General features: G+C 45.8%; 1 protein-coding gene across 1 annotated transcript; it reads right to left on the bottom strand.

Moving 5' to 3' along the window:
- Positions 1-638: 638 nt before the first annotated feature.
- On the bottom strand, positions 639-17963 carry FAM114A2 (family with sequence similarity 114 member A2). The gene is made up of 14 exons (XM_065409132.1): positions 17899-17963; positions 14582-14805; positions 13376-13475; positions 12614-12709; positions 11853-11965; positions 10837-10971; positions 10477-10635; positions 8789-8912; positions 7547-7626; positions 6410-6538; positions 6050-6189; positions 5128-5200; positions 4197-4250; positions 639-2490 (listed from the first exon to the last, which is right to left on the bottom strand). Exons 2-14 carry the CDS (start codon positions 14789-14791, stop codon positions 2389-2391), a joined length of 1515 nt encoding a protein of 504 aa, XP_065265204.1. The 5' UTR covers positions 14792-14805; positions 17899-17963; the 3' UTR covers positions 639-2388.
- Between the last annotated feature and the right edge of the window lie 89 nt (positions 17964-18052).

Here is an 18052-nt window from a genome sequence, read left to right on the forward strand (position 1 = left end):
ACATCATTGAACCAGTAGCACATCTCAGAGAATTTACAACATCCACCAAAGAGCCTGTCTCTCTCTGGCTGACTGTGGGGGATAAAACACCCCAGGACCAATGTAAGAGCTGGTAAATATGGGGCTCAAATCCACAGCCAGAGGCTGGGAAAGGGAGCTCAATAGAAAACAATGCTACTTTAAGCATCAATGCACTTGCCTTGATAGCATCTGTGGCAACTGTCGCCCCAGGCTGAGAATGGAGCTCTGGCCTCTCTCCTATATACATATCTAAAAACGCTGCTCAGCGATAGGGCGGGGGCGGGGGGGGGGGAGATAGAGTGAGGCCACAAGTGCATTGGCACCCCAGAGCAATACTGCCAGATTAGTTATTGCCAGCTCATGATACGTGAAACAGCACTGGCATTTAACTCAGCTCCTGGCCACAGAACAAATGACCCACGGCTATTCAGACACTCTGGTGATGAGCTCAGTATAAGAACATATACAGAATAGAATGGCCTTGTGAAAGAAGAGAGCGTGTGTGGGTGGGTGGGTGGGGGGGGGGGGGTTGTTCTTTCCTCCCCATCCCTTTGACCCCTCTCCCCCCCAAAATATGATGTAGGATTCTCAGGGCAATGACTGAACACTTATTCCATGTATGGTTTTATTATTAGAAAAGTCAATCCATCCACAGATTTGATCATTCAAACAACAGTGAAGCAAGGATTTTTACAGCTATACAAAATAGGAGAAGCTATTTGCAAAAAGGTGTTTCTGTAGTAAAAAACAACTCCCTCTGCTTGGCAACAAGCTGCATCAAGGGAGCAGAGCGCAGGGAAACATGAAACCCAAGAGTAGAGATTTGCAAGACCTGCTAAAACCTGGAGAGGTCGAAGGCTGGGACTAGAGATTCATCATTACTGATGAGCCAATACTGAGGAACGCAGGTATGACAGCAGTCTACTCTCATTAGTTGCCTAGACTCCTTTTTTATTCCGTTTAAGCCACCTTTTTCTTTCGCTGTTGGTGCAGCAGAGGCTGTTCCCTTCCAGTGAAGAAGCTCAAAAACTACGGAGTGCCAAAAGTAACAAAATAAGGAACTTTTTAAAGCACAAAGAAAAAGACGCCCTGTGTGGAACGGCAGCTTGTGGAGCAGATGAGGAGTCCCAGTGCCAGTGTCAAGCTGTTTCCTCTCGGACGTATTCTAATCGCCTCTTACTGAGACATGAAGTAGTGCAGTGCGTCACTTTTAGACAGTAGCCTAAGGAAGTCCTTCAGTGATATGTGACAAATGTCTGTGTACACAGACAGTGACTCATGGGTCAAGTTGTACTGAAAGGTAATGAGAAATTCTCTGCTCTGTTGTCTTAATCACTTGACCAGGAACCCATCCCTTCTGGTTGCCCTTCATTTATTACTACAGGGCCACGCACCCTGTTACGCTGGACAAATCAGCCCTGGTACAGCTTTCTTCTCACTAACGGGCCTACGTGTAACCCTAGTGCAACACTTGTCTTCTTGAAGCAAACATCTTGCAGGAAAGAGAAACACGTCAAAATCCTCAAGCCCCATCCCAGACCTCAGTACGTATGTAAGAGATCAGCACCCTTCAGCAAGCTGCTGCTTTTGGATATACAGAGCATCAGGGACCTTAGATTCTGTTCTTTCAAAGCTGAAATCATTCCTGAGACTCTGAACCTTGCCGTATCTTGTATCCAGCACAAACTTAGCAGGAACATAAATATGTGCCTCGAAATTCAAACTCAGCTGGAGAGTTTGGTTAAATACTCATTAACCGGTTACCCTAGTCTTTTCTCTAGAGTGATTTAGCTTCAGTCGTCCTCAAAATAGTCTTTCCTGAAAGAGCTCATTAACATACTCAGCTATGGGAGCAAAGAGTGATAAACAGTCAGCCAAACTAAGGACTGGTCTACACTGGGAATTTACATCGGCACTGCTACGTCTCTCGGGGGTGTGAAAAATCCACACCACTGAGAGACACAGCTAGGTGGACGGAAGAATTCTTCATTGACCTAGCTACTGCGTCTTGGGGAGGTGGATTGCCTACCCTGATGGGAGAACCCCTTTGGTCAGCGTAGGTAGTGTCTACACTCAAGTACAACAGAGGCACAGCTGCACTGCTGTAGCGGTTTAAGTGTAGCCAGACCCTAAGAAACCACCTGCATTTTTAACCTGCCAGATTGCCCAGATGCCTAGACTATGCTAATTGCATCCTTCATGTCTCCTGACAAATTGTACAGCTAAGACCTGGCCAGTCAGCATTTTATCATCACCACTGTAGTACCAGTGATTAAAGCTTCGTTTATTTTCTGTCCCTACCCCATTCCCAGGCAAGGGAACGATCAAGTGGGCAGATGTGCTTTCTGCTCGACTAGCAGGATTAATTCACTGCTGTGATAATTCAGTTCGAGTCTGGATCAGAGAGATCTTTAGCACAGGCAGGAGTAGCTGGAAGGCATCTTGGATATACGAAGCACTGTTTGAAGCCTACAAAACAAAACAAATTACATTAGAGCCATTCATGCTACCAGTCTTCATTTCTGCTTGACGTGTGTATACTATATGGTCACTGATGAGTAATATACATAAGCAATATCAGGCTACTACTCTCAGATGCAGCAACTTCTTTTCAGTTAAGTCTACTTTTTAAACTCCAGTTTATCCCACTGGGCAAAAGGTGGCCAACTGACTCATGAGAATGGCCATACCATTTCTGAGCTGATCCATCTAGTTCAGTATCCTGTCTCTGAGAATACTCAGTACCAGCTGTTCAGGGGAAGGCATAAGAAACCCTGCAGTAGAAAGGAAGCACACACCAACAAGGAACGTTTCTTCCTAACCCCCTCAATTAGAAGTTACCCACTTCGGGAATCAGTTGGGAAGCGTATGGATTGTCACACACTGAATGATGTGACTTGTCCAAGGTATGAACACAGCAGTTTCTAGCCCTTTGCTGTAACTGCTAGAGCTGTGGCAAAGTCTACCATTTTGAGCCACAGGGGTTCACAAAACATTTCAGGTTGGAAGCTCACACTCAAAGCAATCGATCATCAATTGAAACAAAGTTTCATGCCAAATCACACAAGTCATCCATGGTCCAGTTAGAAGCTTTACAGGCTTTCAACAGACTTGGGCTGAGTTTCTAACAGAAAACAGGATGAGTTTCCTATTGGCAGGTCTGCCCAGCTCTAGCAATTCCTAGAGCCCCACAGCCTACTGGACTGTGAAATCTGCTGTGCATTCAGGCGATACCCCTGAACCGCGTGAACAGCTTGAGATCCTGAGGGAAAAGCGAGCTGCAAAAACAGAAACCAGCGATTTCTGCTAATAATAAATCCTTGGCTTTCAAGCATAAGAACGCCTACTCGGGTACTCCAAGCAAATGGGGATGGCTATTCAGACTTTCAGTGGGGAAGTTTGAAATTTTTAATGCAACATTTCACACCACGTGTGACTATCTGAAAGCTGCAGCCCTTTGCCCATCCACACAATGGACATGGATTTTTCATCACATCAATTTAGAATGAGTTCTCTCTCGAAAGATTAAACAAAATAGTATGAGCCCGATGAAAAGTTTCAGCTCAGTCTCATTAGTAGGCCAGGATTAACATGTAAGGACTGGCTTTAATATTTTAGCGCCTTTGTTTGTTTATTGGTAGTTTGCAAATATTCCAATTCTACCTTGCTTCTATCTGAGAAATGGTTACTGTTTATTTAACTGGAGAAGAGAGGCATGTTGAAAAAAATCCACCAGAATCAAGTTTTCCTGGCAAGACTACCACTGAAAATCTTATTAAATTACAGTGTTTAGAAAGACAAGCTAATTGGTTTTGTCTGAATCTGTAGAATTTCTTATGTTTACCAGCTGAAATTTGGGAGTTGTTTGAAGGAGAATTGCCAATTAGCTGACAGGAAAGGCAGACATTTCACAAAATGACATTCCCTTCTGCTGCATCTTCTCTAGACTGTTCTGAAGGGATCATGTTTATACTTTACCAAATACACTGCACATCTGGCACAGATGATAGTAGCAATGCTCCCTTGGATATCTATTAAGACTTGTAAATTACCAGTTGGGGAAGCAGTCTTAAGCCATGGTTTAGAAAACTGGACATGAAACGGGATAATGAAGTGAGGATTGACTAGTCTGTCCACATTTCAACATTAGTAGCTGTAAGTGTATCATAACTGACCTCCAAAAACACTCCAGTGATTAATGGGTTAAGCACATCTGCCGTCTCTTTGACCTGAAAAGATTAGAGATATATCATCCAGCTTGACAATCTGATTGCATTGCCTTTAAACAAAACACAGGGCCAGATCCTCAGCTACTTTAGAAATCCACATAGCCCGCTCCCAGTCAGTGAAGCTGCACTGATTTACACCAGCTGAGGATGTGGACCATAGTATGACAATATAGACTTGCACAAGTCCCAGCATGTACCAAAAGCGTGCTCTATACAATGATGGGCACCGAACTTCCAGATGAACTGGGGAAAGCTTCCTGAATTAAAGCAAGCTAATGGGACATATTTCTAACAAAAGCAGCTGTCGGCTGGTATGAACTAGGTCTAGGACAATGGAAGGGTCTTGTGTCTGAGTTGAGCACTGTGCGTATATGCAAACAGCGGGTTCCTTTCAGAGACAGCTCTCTGTCTCTGCAGAGGAGAACATCACAAACCATAGAAACATAAAACAGAATTTCCCCACCATTTCGGCTACCAACGTGTGAGAGGGGTACATAATACCCTACAATAATTACACCTTCATCATCGCAGACATTAGCTACTTAGTCTCCTCAAAGCATGGAAAGAAATTGTCTGAGCTGGATGGCTTTACTTCAGTAAAGTTCACTTTGAACTCCGATCCAGGCTGAAAAGCTACTAGCTTTACAGGCTGATAATGTGAAAAATCTGAAGGTCGGAATGAATTAGGATGCAGCGAAGCTCATCGATAACACACCTGTGTATTTTAAAAATACAAAAGCTGAGACAGCGTGAGAAGCTGTGCAGTTGAACAAAGGCACGAGAGCATTTCAGGGACACTACAGTCTGTTTTGAATGCAGCATGAGGTTGAGTGGGACCAACCAATCTCATTCCTGTTAAACAAGAAGTAGGTCTTACCCCTGCAGTTGTTAAGCATGTAGTGAACTCTTTAGATAGAGAAGACAATTCTTTACACAGCACAATAGTCATTCTGGGAAAGGAAAAAGGAAAATTATGTAGTAAAACACTTTAAAAAAAAAAATCCTCTTTACTTTGCCATTGTCATCTGTAAAACAAAATCACCCACTTCCACATGTAAATTTTTCTTTAAAAACAAAAAGATAGATATAAATGTTTAAGGGTCCAATAACATAGCATACGAAGAATGAGAAGTTCCAAATAATATCTGAAAAGAGAACAAGGCTGACAATTGGAAGCAGATTTCAGAGAACAGGAATGCCTGGTCCAAAGGGAACACTACTCACTTGCTTTTTTAGTTACAAGCAGGAAGTGTCATCTTGTTTGTAAGAGAGAAATAGTTATTTTATATGGACACCAACTGCCTCTTAATAAAACAAGTCCCTGCTTGTCTTAAGCAGTATCGGTGAGATAAGTCTGCTCAGGATGATTTTAATATTAGGCATCTAATGTGCCAACAGGCTAGCAAAACGTTACTGAATAATCATTTTACATAAAGAGAATGGCTCTCTTTACACTACTTTAAACGGAGTATTTTGTGGGCTCCATTTTTTTCTTTTTAAATGCCTGTCTACTAAACTAGCACAAGTTTAGGGCAAAATTCCTGTCTCAGAGCTGCATGAAAGCTGTCACATAATATTTTCCTTTCTCCATGTGTTCTTGTCGAGAAATTTCTGTATGTACAAAAGACAGTCAAGTTCTGTTTAGTGAAGACAATACTGCCCTTAGCAATTTCGAACATAAATGCAATCAGACGTAAACTGCTGGCTGAGAACTGTGGAGGGAAGCTGCACAGTAATGCCTACACCAACAGTAGGATGGCAACCTAACCAGGTACTACAGCATAATTCAAAGGACTTACTGTGAAAGGGCTTTGGCTCGGCCTGTGGCTGACACGTCTTGCTTCTGACCATGTAGGACCAAGGCTGCAGTTTTGTGGAACATTTCAATGGAGTAGGCTGTCAGTTCAGCCAGACTTCTAATGGCAAACGCATGAATATCCTGGCAGGAGTTACAAAGAGCTCATTCCAATAGGTTTGCTATTATTTTAAAATAAGACTTCTCTCCACTCTGCTCCTCCCCCTATTCCCCCATCTCTAGGAGTTAATGTAAAATTCTAACTGTGGGTTGAAAGCCATAAGCAACCAGTTGTCAATACAGGATAATGTGCCAGCCCCTCCACGGTTAGATTTCATTTTCTCTCTCTCCTTTGCCCAGTTACCTCTACCGATGTTTGAACATCTTGGTCAGCATCCCCTGAATCCAGCTGTTGGTTTTCTTCGCTCATTTCCCCCTCTTTTGGAGCTTCCACGTTGAGTCTTTCAATCCATTCATGAGCAGATTTCCTTGCCTGTGTAATAGGAGGCACAGACACATCAGCACGGCACTTAATGATTGGGATGAGATCCTCCTGCACTCTGCAGAAGGTGGAAGACTGGATCTCTTTGTAAGAAACGGTTACTACCCCTGCATTGGTGGAAAGAATTGGGACAAGCAAGTCAGTTACCTGCTGAACTTTGTAGCGGGGGCGAGTGAAATATAAGGGAACTGGCTACTGTGCACACATACTTTCGGCACTTGTTTTTCTTTCTTACCAGATGTACCCATGACATGTGCTGCTTTAACAGCACGACTGAAATGAAGAGGGTTTTTTAGGGTTTCCAATAGATGTTAGTGCCACTCAGTGGACCACAACGGTATTGTAAGAGGGTAAGAAAAGGAGACATCCCTCTAAATTTATTAACTGGTCTGACGGAGAGGAAGTTGCCTAAAGAGGAATTCAGACACTGGGTTATGGGATCATGAAACTGATCAGCAATAACCCAGTGTGTGAACTATACGTAAGATACTTGATCATTCCAGTACTGAGAACCCTGGAGACGTTTATGAACTATTTGAGAACATATAAGGAACATCTGTCATTTTTATATATATTTTTATATATATATATAAAAAGACAGCCCTTGCTCCTTTTCCGTAGCTTCAACAGAATGGGCCATTGTTACAGATATAATCTTCTGACACACTTTTAAAGCTAGGAGATGATTTTAAAGCCAGATGTTGCGAATGGGCAACAGGGGATGGATCACTTGATGATTACAAGTTCTAGTTCACTGGCCACTGTCGGAGGACAAGATACTGGACTAGATGGACCATTGGCCTGACCTAGTATGGCCGTTCTTATGAGACCAAGAAAGTTCATCTTATCAAGGGCTCCAACATTTCAATGCTCCTTATCGTTTTGTAATCCCCGGGGGGGAAGAACGGTCTTTATACTTTTAACACCTTCCCCAGGAGTTCAGGACCTGGTTTCCTGAGATATACCCACCAGCCATCAGAGGACACAAAGCTAACTCACCACGGCTAGTTTGTCTGGCTTGGCAGAGACGTGCAGTTCGAAGAAAAGCGCAGTTATTTCCTTTGTGAAATCTTCGTCTCCTGAAGGAAACAAAGCAGGTTTGCCAGACTCGGTAGAGTAAGATAGTTTGTACTACACAAATAAGTGATAATGAGGAAATATACATTGTATAACCATGCAGCTGGTTTCTGCCCACATGCCTCCAGGGTTCAGCTATTGCTGACAACCAATGGCTGCATATAATTCATTTTTAAATCACATATTCAACAAAGGATTCAAACCCCTCAAACTTGGTCTTTTTTAATGCAATTTATTGGGCATTATTTGGTTTTGAGTGCCTATAGATATGTCACTAGGACTAACTAGCCTTTGGTCAAGGTAATTCTATTTTTACAGCTAGCATCCAACCACAAACAACAAAAATTCTGCATTTCAGAAGACATATGCTTGCACAGCACCTTAGAGAATTTTTAAGGCCATTTAAAGCCAATGGTTTTCCTATTATATATGCAGGGCCAGATGTTGACAAAACAGGAAAAAAGCTGTTGGATCCATCATGTACAAAGATAAAAATTATAAATAAGTCTCTAGAGTACCTAACACTGAACGCGCCAGCCCTCTTTGCTTGGCCCCTTGGGTAAAATCGAAACAAGAAAGTCGTTTATGTTCAAATTAGCGAAAGCTTCAACAACTGGATGCTCCCTGCTGTGCAGGTTGTTTCTGAGCTTTCCGATGTCCCTCCAAACTGTGTGGCCAACACTAGTAGAAACTTTTACCTTTTAAAAAAAAGTGCCTTTTTTGAAGTCAGATACTGCTACTAATAGGTTTCCCTTAGCTCCAGGAAAGGAGGCGGTTGGGAAGAAGCTATTTTCTTGGGATTTCCTACATAGCCTCTCCCTTCAGGCCCTTCCGCCCCAGTCCTCCCCTCATTTTCTTCTCTCATAAGACCCTGCATCAGAGGGACCTCCTTTCTTCTGCCCAAGGTGTGCTGGATGAGCTAATCAGTCCACTCCTGCACTGTGAATGGGTCCCTGCAGAGGAGGAGTTCTCCCCATCCTCCCAGAGATTAAGGGCACTGCCTTTCAACAGTGCTCCCAACTGCTGATAGGTTGAGGATCAAGGGACCAGCTGAATAATAACCGACCCTGGGCCTTTCACACATTGCTGTGGAAGGCTAGTTGGTTTTAAATTGGAGTTTAAAAACCAGCCTCCCCGCCTGTAAACGCGGATCCCTTTTATTACCCTTCTTCTCTTCCTCTTCATCATCATAAAATTCAGCTAATGAAAATGCTTCTTTGAGCTGCTCCAACTCCACTTTTAACATGTCTAACTCTTCTCCAGAGAGGGCGTTTATAACCGACTTCACCTAGTTAAGAGCGAGACAGGCATAAAAAGTGTCATAAATGCAACAGGAAAGAGAAACAAGATGGAAATGATACAGTGCAGCAGTATTAATGACATGCTGACACCAAATGCAGCTGTCCCTTTAGGACAGAGTTCTCTGCCAGGCCCCATTAAGGAGTAATTGATTCTTTACCAGGCTTCCTGATGTTTCATGTTTCAATTGATATTTGCCAAAAATTGAATAGCTGGGATACAATTTGTGTTAACCTAGTAGGATCACCAAGGTTGAAAAATATCACAGTACCCACACATCAGGAAAGCTAGGAAGAATAGAATTGTGTGTCCCAGGAAGAGAATGTGTGACCCAGTAGCCAATCAAGCGTCAGGTTTATGGAATCAGGGGTCAAAGTGAAGCTAGAGAGCTGTACCTGCCGCTAACTACTTGAGCACAGGCGTTTGCTGCCAATGAAGAAGCATCGGCTTGTTGGCCAGAGGACAAATGACAGCTGGGGAAAATTCATATTTAAAGAAAACAAAAACCAGAGAGTGGCTCCTTTGTTACAGGCTAAACTACAACATACTACACTCGGCTTAGTGCTTCCCATTTTCCATTTCCTGTCCATGCGTTCTGCTCAGCCTGAAGGAACCAGTCATCAGACTTATTTTTTATGTAACATATATAATGTAGATGAAGTTTGTGGCACTATTATTAAGATTGCCTAACACTTCCCATAAGAAGACCCTGTTTTCAGTTGCTTAGCCACTTGGGCTGAAATTTTCCACGCCAAGTTGTCTGCCCCAGGATGAATTTTTCTGGGAAGATTTCAGCTAGAATGGTTCAGCCATTCTAGGGAAAAATACATTCTGCCCATGTTCACTAATTCCTGGTGATTTTTTTTTTAAAAAATGCTCTAGCACCCCAATTCTTTGGAGCAGAGACTTGAAATTTAGCAGAGGGTAGGGGTATCCCTTGTATCCAGAGTGTGCCTCCTGCCGCCCCTGTGAAAATCCACCCCCATTTGGACAATTATAAGCCTTTATTACACCTTGCTAATGCTCACTGGAGACTTCTTAGATATTAACAGCTCAATTCTAGCTGAAGATTACGTCTACAAAAGCATGCTCTAGCCGCAAGGCCGAGCAGGACTTTCCCTGCTATTGCAGCTCTGGGCTGGGCTGGATCTGGGCATGTGTACTGAGAGGAGGAAGACTGTCTGTCCTGTGCTCTCAGGGCAAGTGGGGAGACAGAGTAACTTGAGACAAGGAGTCTGAAGGATGCAAAAACTGGTACTGGCTGGGCAAGCACATCGAGTCTGAGAGTTGGGGGGAGTGAAAGGAGATGAGGAGAGAGAGGAGATGGAGTTAATTACGTGTGATCGTGCAATCAGACAATATCATAATGCATACACACAAGGGGGCCAAATTAGGTTGCACAGCTAACCTTAATTCTGGCATTTCCAAAATTTTGAGTGCTTGACATTGCAACCATAATAATGTTCTTTAAACAGGTTTTTGTGCATAAATATAATCTTTTTCCTCCTCAGCTGCACATATAAAATAGAAAGGAAACTGCTCAAAGCCATTACCTTTGAATCACTCTCTCTGGAAAGCATCTCCAAGGCTTCCAGATGTGAAAGACCCTGAAACTCATCAAAGAGTAACCCATAATGGGCTTTCTTCTCAGTAGCCATGGTAACCTCGGTAGCTGTCCGCTGCTCTTCTTTCTCCTTTGCCTCTCGCAAGACCTGAAAAAGGAAAAGCAGAGGCGTTAAACCAGCGCGTAGAGAAATTGGATAAGGGAGGCGAAGGCCCCAGTGAACAATTTTAGGAAGCGTTCACTTGATGCTAATACTGAAGGTTCTTTAAAAGGAAAACATAGGGAAGAAAAAAATAAAAGAGAGAAACTGCTGAGAGTCTCACTCTCGGGGTTTGACAGAAACTAATACCTGGGATAGTGTAGAATTCCTGTTCATTAAGCCCTTTGTTTTCTTGAATCCAGGGTCTCCTTCAGCTATCACATCCATTGTCTTCTTTCCAATGAATTCCAAGGCATCCAAACCTCCACTAATAACACACTTCCCCTAGAAAGCAGATTTGCAAATGGAGAGAATGCATGTAAATAATACTTCTGTTTGTCTAGCTACAGTTAGTTTAAATTTATTATTAAAATATGATTTATACCAGAAGTGATGTGGGCCAAATGCTCGTGTTTCAAGACACCCCCATCCTCATGTACAGTAAAGAGCATGAAAAACAAGAAGGAAACACTAGCAGCCAATGTTTTAATGGGAGTGCTCAGCGGGAGTGTATGGCCCTCCATCACAGTTGTAACAGCCATCCTGAATTTATAAAATGCACAAATTAACATCTTTCTTTCGCTTCTCTTCAGTCAGAAGAAACTTGACTATGCTCATTTATCCATTTTTAATGTATGTTGTGAGACGGTTGCTGAAAACTTAAAAAAAAGAAGCGGCCTTTGCATTTTGCTCTGCTGGAAGTGAGGTTTCTCTTCCAGAGTCATGGGCCAGTCACCAGGAAAGCTCTGTGTCCTGCACTCCAGAGTTTTACACTTGAGGGTAGAGTCCCATTGGAACTAGCTATGGTCAGTAGGATGAGTTGTCCCCCACCCCAAGTACTTTGGGTCAATCCCACAGAGGACTATGAAGAGGAAGGCTGGAGTCATTCCTAGAAACTCCACTGAAGTTAGTGGAGTTACTCCAGGAATGAATCTGCCCTTGAATTTGGCCTGTTATTCTACAGGGAACCAGAAAAGACAGCAGAGCATTGGGGTGACACACACTATGCTGCAGATCTGAAGGCCAGGGTAACCTGGTCAGACTTTCATAAAGAAAAGCCAGATAAAATAAAGAGTAGAATCAAGGTTTGTTGATATGAGGCTTCAGAGTCAAGGAAAAATAAGTGATTTTAGCCTATTTCCCAGCCACCCCACCCGCCCACTCACTGTGCTTTGAACAGCTGTAGAAAGAGTGGATAAAACTCCGAAAGCTCCACTGATGGGCGAGGAACTGCTGTCATCAACTCCGCCTGTACTGCTTGCTTCAGAACTCTGGCTTCCTGCATCGGGGGGGCGGCGGGGGGGAGAAGATGTTTTATTTTTCAAAACTCGCAAACAACGACAACAACAAAGTTAAGATTGTAAACAGATATCGTCCGCTTCAGGCAGGCAAATGCACAAATCTCAGACAGAAGAGAGGGCCGCAGCAGGTGAGACAGAAAGAGTTAAGATCACTCTGCTATGACGCTAAGGCTTGGTCTACACTAAACCCCCAAATCGAACTAAGGTACGCAACTTCAGCTACGTGAATAACATAGCTGAAGTTCGAAGTACCTTAGTTCGAACTTACCTCGGTCCACACGCGGCAGGCAGGCTCCCCCGTCGACTCTGCGGTACTCCTCTCATCTAGCTGGAGTACCGCAGTCGACGGCGAGCACTTCCTGGTTCGACTTATCGCGTCCAGACAAGACGCGATAAGTCGAACCCAGAACTTCGATTGCCAGCCGCCGAACTAGCGGCTGGGTGTAGACATACCCTAAGACTCTGCAGAGCTAACAGAAATAAGCACTGGAACATTATTGTAGTAAACAGATGTCAATCTCAATACACACAGAGCAGATCTGTTGAGTGTAAGATGGTGCTATTTTTAGACCACACTTGGAGAAATTCAAAAATTACATTTCTTATTTTTAATAATAAAAACTGACCTCCTGTAACAACTTTGGCCTCTGATGAGATTTCACTAGGGCTGGGGATCCCAAGGGACGTCTCTGCTTTTTCGATGACATTCGAAATACCTTGTCCTAGAGAAGGCAATGCTATTACTTCAACTCTAAGACAGAACTGCATTCACTTTAGCCACCAAAAAAGCAGTGATTGAATCAGAAATAAGATTAACCACCAGGGGCTGTACACGGGAGATACAGACATAGATATATAAACACTAACCACACACACACACAATGTGTTACCCAGTCAATACTAAAAGCAATTGCAGTCTGGCTTGCTTACTGACCAGCATAAAGAATTCATCTTACATTGAAGCCTTTATGCTGTATCCCACTGATGGGAAAGTCTCAGCTGGTCATTGTTTGTGCCAGCTCCTTAAAAGCCTGACAATTATTCTGCTGTACATGTCTCCCTACCTCTCATTTGGCTTTTTGATTTTTTCCCCTGTATTTTGAACAGAGTGCTTGACTTTTGCCAACTCTTGCTTCTGAATTTGAAATCTTGTACTTTATAGACAAGCAACACAGCATAAGCTGGAGACATTTGTGAAAACTGAAGCCTGATTTTAGACTGCAAAAAGAGTTAATATAAGAACGGCCATCCTGGGTCAGACCAAAGGTCCATCTAGCCCAGTATCCTGTCCTCCGACAGTGGCCAAGTGCCCCAGAGGGAATGAACAGAACAGGGAATCATCAACTGATCCAATTATATCAAATTAGCAAAATGCCAGCAGCCCTTACCTACTGTAGCTACTGTGGCCGAGGCAGTGGAGAGAAGTGACTTTCCCCAGCTCCCCCAGTATCCCCATCCTGTCTGAGATGCATCAGTGGAATCCGATACCTTTATTTAGAGAAATAGAGATGGAATACAGCAAAGTGACTGACTGATCTCTGAACTGTATCTTTGTGAACCTCTTTTTTAACAGTAGTAACAACACTGAATTTCAGCCAACATGAACACATATCGATCTGTGACCTCCTTGATCTTCAATAAGTATCATACAATTATTCAGTTAGGGTTAAGTTCACCCTCCTGCAACAAGGCCAGAATAAGTGAACAGAGCAACTGCTACATTGTATCAGACTTGTGGTCCATCTTGTCCAGCATCCTGTCTCAGACAGTGGCCAGCACCAGATGCTTCGGAGGAAGGTGCAAATGTGAGGTAGTCTTCCCCAGTTTCCAATGAAGGTCTCTTCCTAAACCCTAAATGGAGTTTAGGTGGGGCATTATTTCAGAGTTGGGAGGGAAGGAATTTGGACACTACTGTACTAGAGATAAAAATGGAGGAAGAAAAAGGGAGAGCAGGAATGAACAGCAGAAGTGTTAATGTTGGTACCCTGTAACCTTCCTCTTCTGCATGCAACCCTCTCTCAGGAATGATGTGCAATACCAAAGTTTAATGTTGAGCTATCCGATGTGTATTTGACCATAAAGTAACTTCACTCTACTTTAAGGAAAAAGAAATGAGACTGCAAAATGCGAGAAGGTTGGGGTATGGAAGCAGTAAGGAAGGTAGGAAAGAGGAAGTTGATTTTTTTTTAAAAAAAAAAGATTCATAGTTCATTCCCCCCGTCCCATACCTTTCTAGTGCAGTCAGTGTTCTAATGTCATTTGTTCCACCCTTATCTAACCCCCCATGGGAAGAAGCCAGTTCTTAGCTATCCTATCTGTGCAGTTCTAATATAACGCCATGACTTTCTGCCACTCATGGGGAGAAGTCAGGGTACATTCAGAGACCCAATTGCCAGGTTTGATGCAAAACCCATTCAAACCAATGACATTTAAAATAATGCATTTTCAGCATTGCTCAGTGCAAAACTCTATTCTGCCACAACTCTACGGGAAAGGGCTTCATCATTGATTCCAACACAACCAGGATTCTGCTGTGTTTAAAGTTTGTGCAATTTACCAATCTGCATGTTCAAAGAGTCAACACAGAAACATACTTTCAGGGCTTGATCCACTGGCTCTTCTGCAGCAATAGGCTCGCTGGAGGGTTTGGCTTCGGGTCTTTTCCGAGTCAGAGCCACAGGTTCAGGTTCATCCTCTTCCCTACCACTGCTCTCCACGGACCCAGCTTCCTCCGCTCTCTGTCCAGTCTCATCCTTCTGGGAGGCACCTGCTTTTAGACTTTCACTGCCATCTTTTTCAGACATGACTAGAACATCTCCTAGAAAATAAAGTGATTCCAAGAATAACAGCAACCCACCAAGATATTTTTGACATTCCTTTAAAATGCTACAGTGCTCTCCTGAATAGCTAAATGAGAAGACACCATTATTCTCTCCCTCTCCCCATATATATGCTCCCACTCGCCTTCTATACGTCAATGAATTTTTTGAGAAACAAGGTGGGTGAGGTAATATCTTTTATTGGACCAGCTTCTGTTGGTGGAAGGGACAAGCTTTCAAGCTACACCAAGCTCTTCTTCAGGTCTAGGGAAGGAAGCAGAATTCTTTCTCAGTCAGTCTGAACTATGCATGACTGACAGGAAACGGTATGACAGGACTTTAAACTTCCAAATATGACAGGTCACTCTATCTAAGAGCTATACCCTCCCAGCAGGAAAGGAACTGAGCACTATCTGTAAGTGCTGCACTACAAGTACAAAGGGTGTGCAGATAATTTAATCTATGGCTTGTCTCGCTAACCCAGACAGCTTTGGTGGACTGTTCTTGAAAAGCGTTTGCCAAATATGAAAGAACAGCATGATTAGAACTTGGGCAGTTGAGTAAGTTGCCGCGTATTTATTTGAGTGTTGTGCATTTATGGCAGAGCTTTTTTAAAGTGTACAAACAATTTGGAAAGTCATCGTAATCGACAACTTGCATTTGAAGTCACAACCTGCCCTACAAATCCAACTGCTGGATAAGGACCTATAAACCACCACTTGTAAATGAGATTTCCCCCCCTCATTGATGTGCCAAAGAGTCTTAATTTCATTAACTCCAAGTCAGTTAATAATTAAAAGTTGGATGTTAATGCAACGCCAGACATTGTAATAAAGCTCGTTATATGTGCAAAAGATGCCAGCTTATGGCTGCTATGGGAATCAGACTTTAAATAGCCTAACTTTGATGTACTAAAATATCTCTGGTAAATCAATACAGTAACATTCCATTTTACATTTATTTATAAGTCCCAGAAAGTCTGCTGGTGATGCAATCAGATCAGCTTGTTACATTGTAATGCACTGGTCACCTTTCTCTTAGTAAAAAAGAAGAGACAGATCACTACTCTGTCAATTTAAGATGACATTTCCAAAATCCTAGGTGCATGTACCCCATTTCCCCCTTTGTCTCTTCATCCCCCACCTACACGTCCCAGAGACATTTCTACGCTCCTGGTATTTTACAAACACATGCGCAGCCTCAAGCCCTTGCCCGCAGGATTTAGACACATGTTCTCCATCACACACAGGATGTAAAAAACTTGACAAGTGCAACAGGGCTCCAACTCCCTTCCAAGGTTCAACGTTCATGCTCCCAGTTAGTCACCCACCCTGCCCAAATGAAGGTGCATGACCCCAAAGTGACTAGAAGACGGACTAGTTTGAGAAATCATATTCACTGTTAGCTATCTTCTCAAACACGGCCTCCTGCCCGCGTCCCTCCCTAACACACCCCACCCCGGCCCCCTAACCCACCTCCTCCAGATCCCCCCTAGCATCTCTGCCCTGACCCCCTCTTCCAGGGTCTCCCCTAGTATGCCCCACCCCTGCCCCCCAGGATCACCCCAGCACCCCTCTCCCTGTCCCCCCTCCAGGGTCTCCCCCAGCACACCCCACCCCTGCCCCCCAGGATCACCCCAGCACCCCTCTCTCTGTCCCCCCCCCAAGATCTCCCCTAACACGCCCCATCCCTGCCCCCCAGGATCACCCCAGCACCCCTCTCTCTGTCCCCCCCCCAAGATCTCCCCTAACACGCCCCACCCCTGCCCCCCAGGATCACCCCAGCACCCCTCTCCCTGTCCCCCAAGATCTCCCCTAACACGCCCCACCCCTGCCCCCCAGGATCACCCCAGCACCCCTCTCCCTGTCCCCTCTCCAGGGTCTCCCCTAACACGCCCCACCCCTGCCCCCCAGGATCACCCCAGCACCCCTCTCCCTGTCCCCCCCAAGATCTCCCCTAACACGCCCCACCCCTGCCCCCCAGGATCACCCCAGCACCCCTCTCCCTGTCCCCCCCAAGATCTCCCCTAACACGCCCCACCCTGCCCCCCCAGGATCACCAGAGCACCCCTCTCCCTGTCCCCCCCAAGATCTCCCCTAACACGCCCCATCCCTGCCCCCCAGGATCACCCCAGCACCCCTCTCTCTGTCCCCCCCCAAGATCTCCCCTAACACGCCCCACCCCTGCCCCCCAGGATCACCCCAGCACCCCTCTCCCTGTCCCCCCCCAAGATCTCCCCTAACACGCCCCACCCCTGCCCCCCAGGATCACCCCAGCACCCCTCTCTCTGTCCCCCCTCCAGGGTCTCCCCCAGCACCCCCCAGCACTCCCCACCCCTGCCCCCCAGGATCACCCCAGCACCCCTCTCCCTGTCCCCCCCCAAGATCTCCCCTAACACGCCCCACCCCTGCCCCCCAGGATCACCCCAGCACCCCTCTCTGTCCCCCCCCAAGATCTCCCCTAACACGCCCCACCCTGCCCCCCCAGGATCACCAGAGCACCCCTCTCCCTGTCCCCCCCAAGATCTCCCCTAACACGCCCCACCCTGCCCCCCCAGGATCACCAGAGCACCCCTCTCCCTGTCCCCCCCAAGATCTCCCCTAACACGCCCCACCCCTGCCCCCCAGGATCACCCCAGCACCCCTCTCTGTCCCCCCCCAAGATCTCCCCTAACACGCCCCACCCTGCCCCCCCAGGATCACCAGAGCACCCCTCTCCCTGTCCCCCCCAAGATCTCCCCTAACACGCCCCACCCTGCCCCCCCAGGATCACCAGAGCACCCCTCTCCCTGTCCCCCCCAAGATCTCCCCTAACACGCCCCACCCTGCCCCCCCAGGATCACCAGAGCACCCCTCTCCCTGTCCCCCCCAAGATCTCCCCTAACACGCCCCACCCTGCCCCCCCAGGATCACCCCAGCACCCCTCTCCCTGTCCCCCCCAAGATCTCCCCTAACACGCCCCACCCTGCCCCCCAAGATCACCCGACCCTCGCCCCCCCCCCCGGGGTCTCCCATCGCACTCCCCACCCCTGCCCCCCAGGATCACCACTAGCACCTCCGCCCCCCGGGTCTCCCCGCACCCCCGGCGCTCACCTGCAGGGCAGGCCCCGGCCCGGCCTCCTCCGCCTCTGCCAGTGACAGCCCCCGCCACGTCTCTGCCGTGCCCCCTCCACTGACACACACCGCTGGAGGACCAGCACCATAGAGACTGCAGGGCAAACGGGAGCCCCCGCTGACCGCGGAAGGG

This window comes from Emys orbicularis, chromosome 8, assembly GCF_028017835.1.
Source record: "Emys orbicularis isolate rEmyOrb1 chromosome 8, rEmyOrb1.hap1, whole genome shotgun sequence".
In the NCBI taxonomy this organism is placed as follows: domain Eukaryota; kingdom Metazoa; phylum Chordata; order Testudines; family Emydidae; genus Emys; species Emys orbicularis.

Coding starts and splice junctions, on each gene's coding strand:
- FAM114A2 (XM_065409132.1), bottom strand. CDS start 14,791: ATGTCTGAAAAAGATGGCAGTGAAAGTCTAAAAGCAGGTGCCTCCCAG. Junction 10,636..10,836: donor GGAATTCTACACTATCCCAG/GTATTAGTTTCT, acceptor TTCCTTTTTCAG/GTCTTGCGAGAGGCAAAGGA. Junction 6,539..7,546: donor AGCCAGACAAACTAGCCGTG/GTGAGTTAGCTT, acceptor CCTATTACACAG/GCAAGGAAATCTGCTCATGA.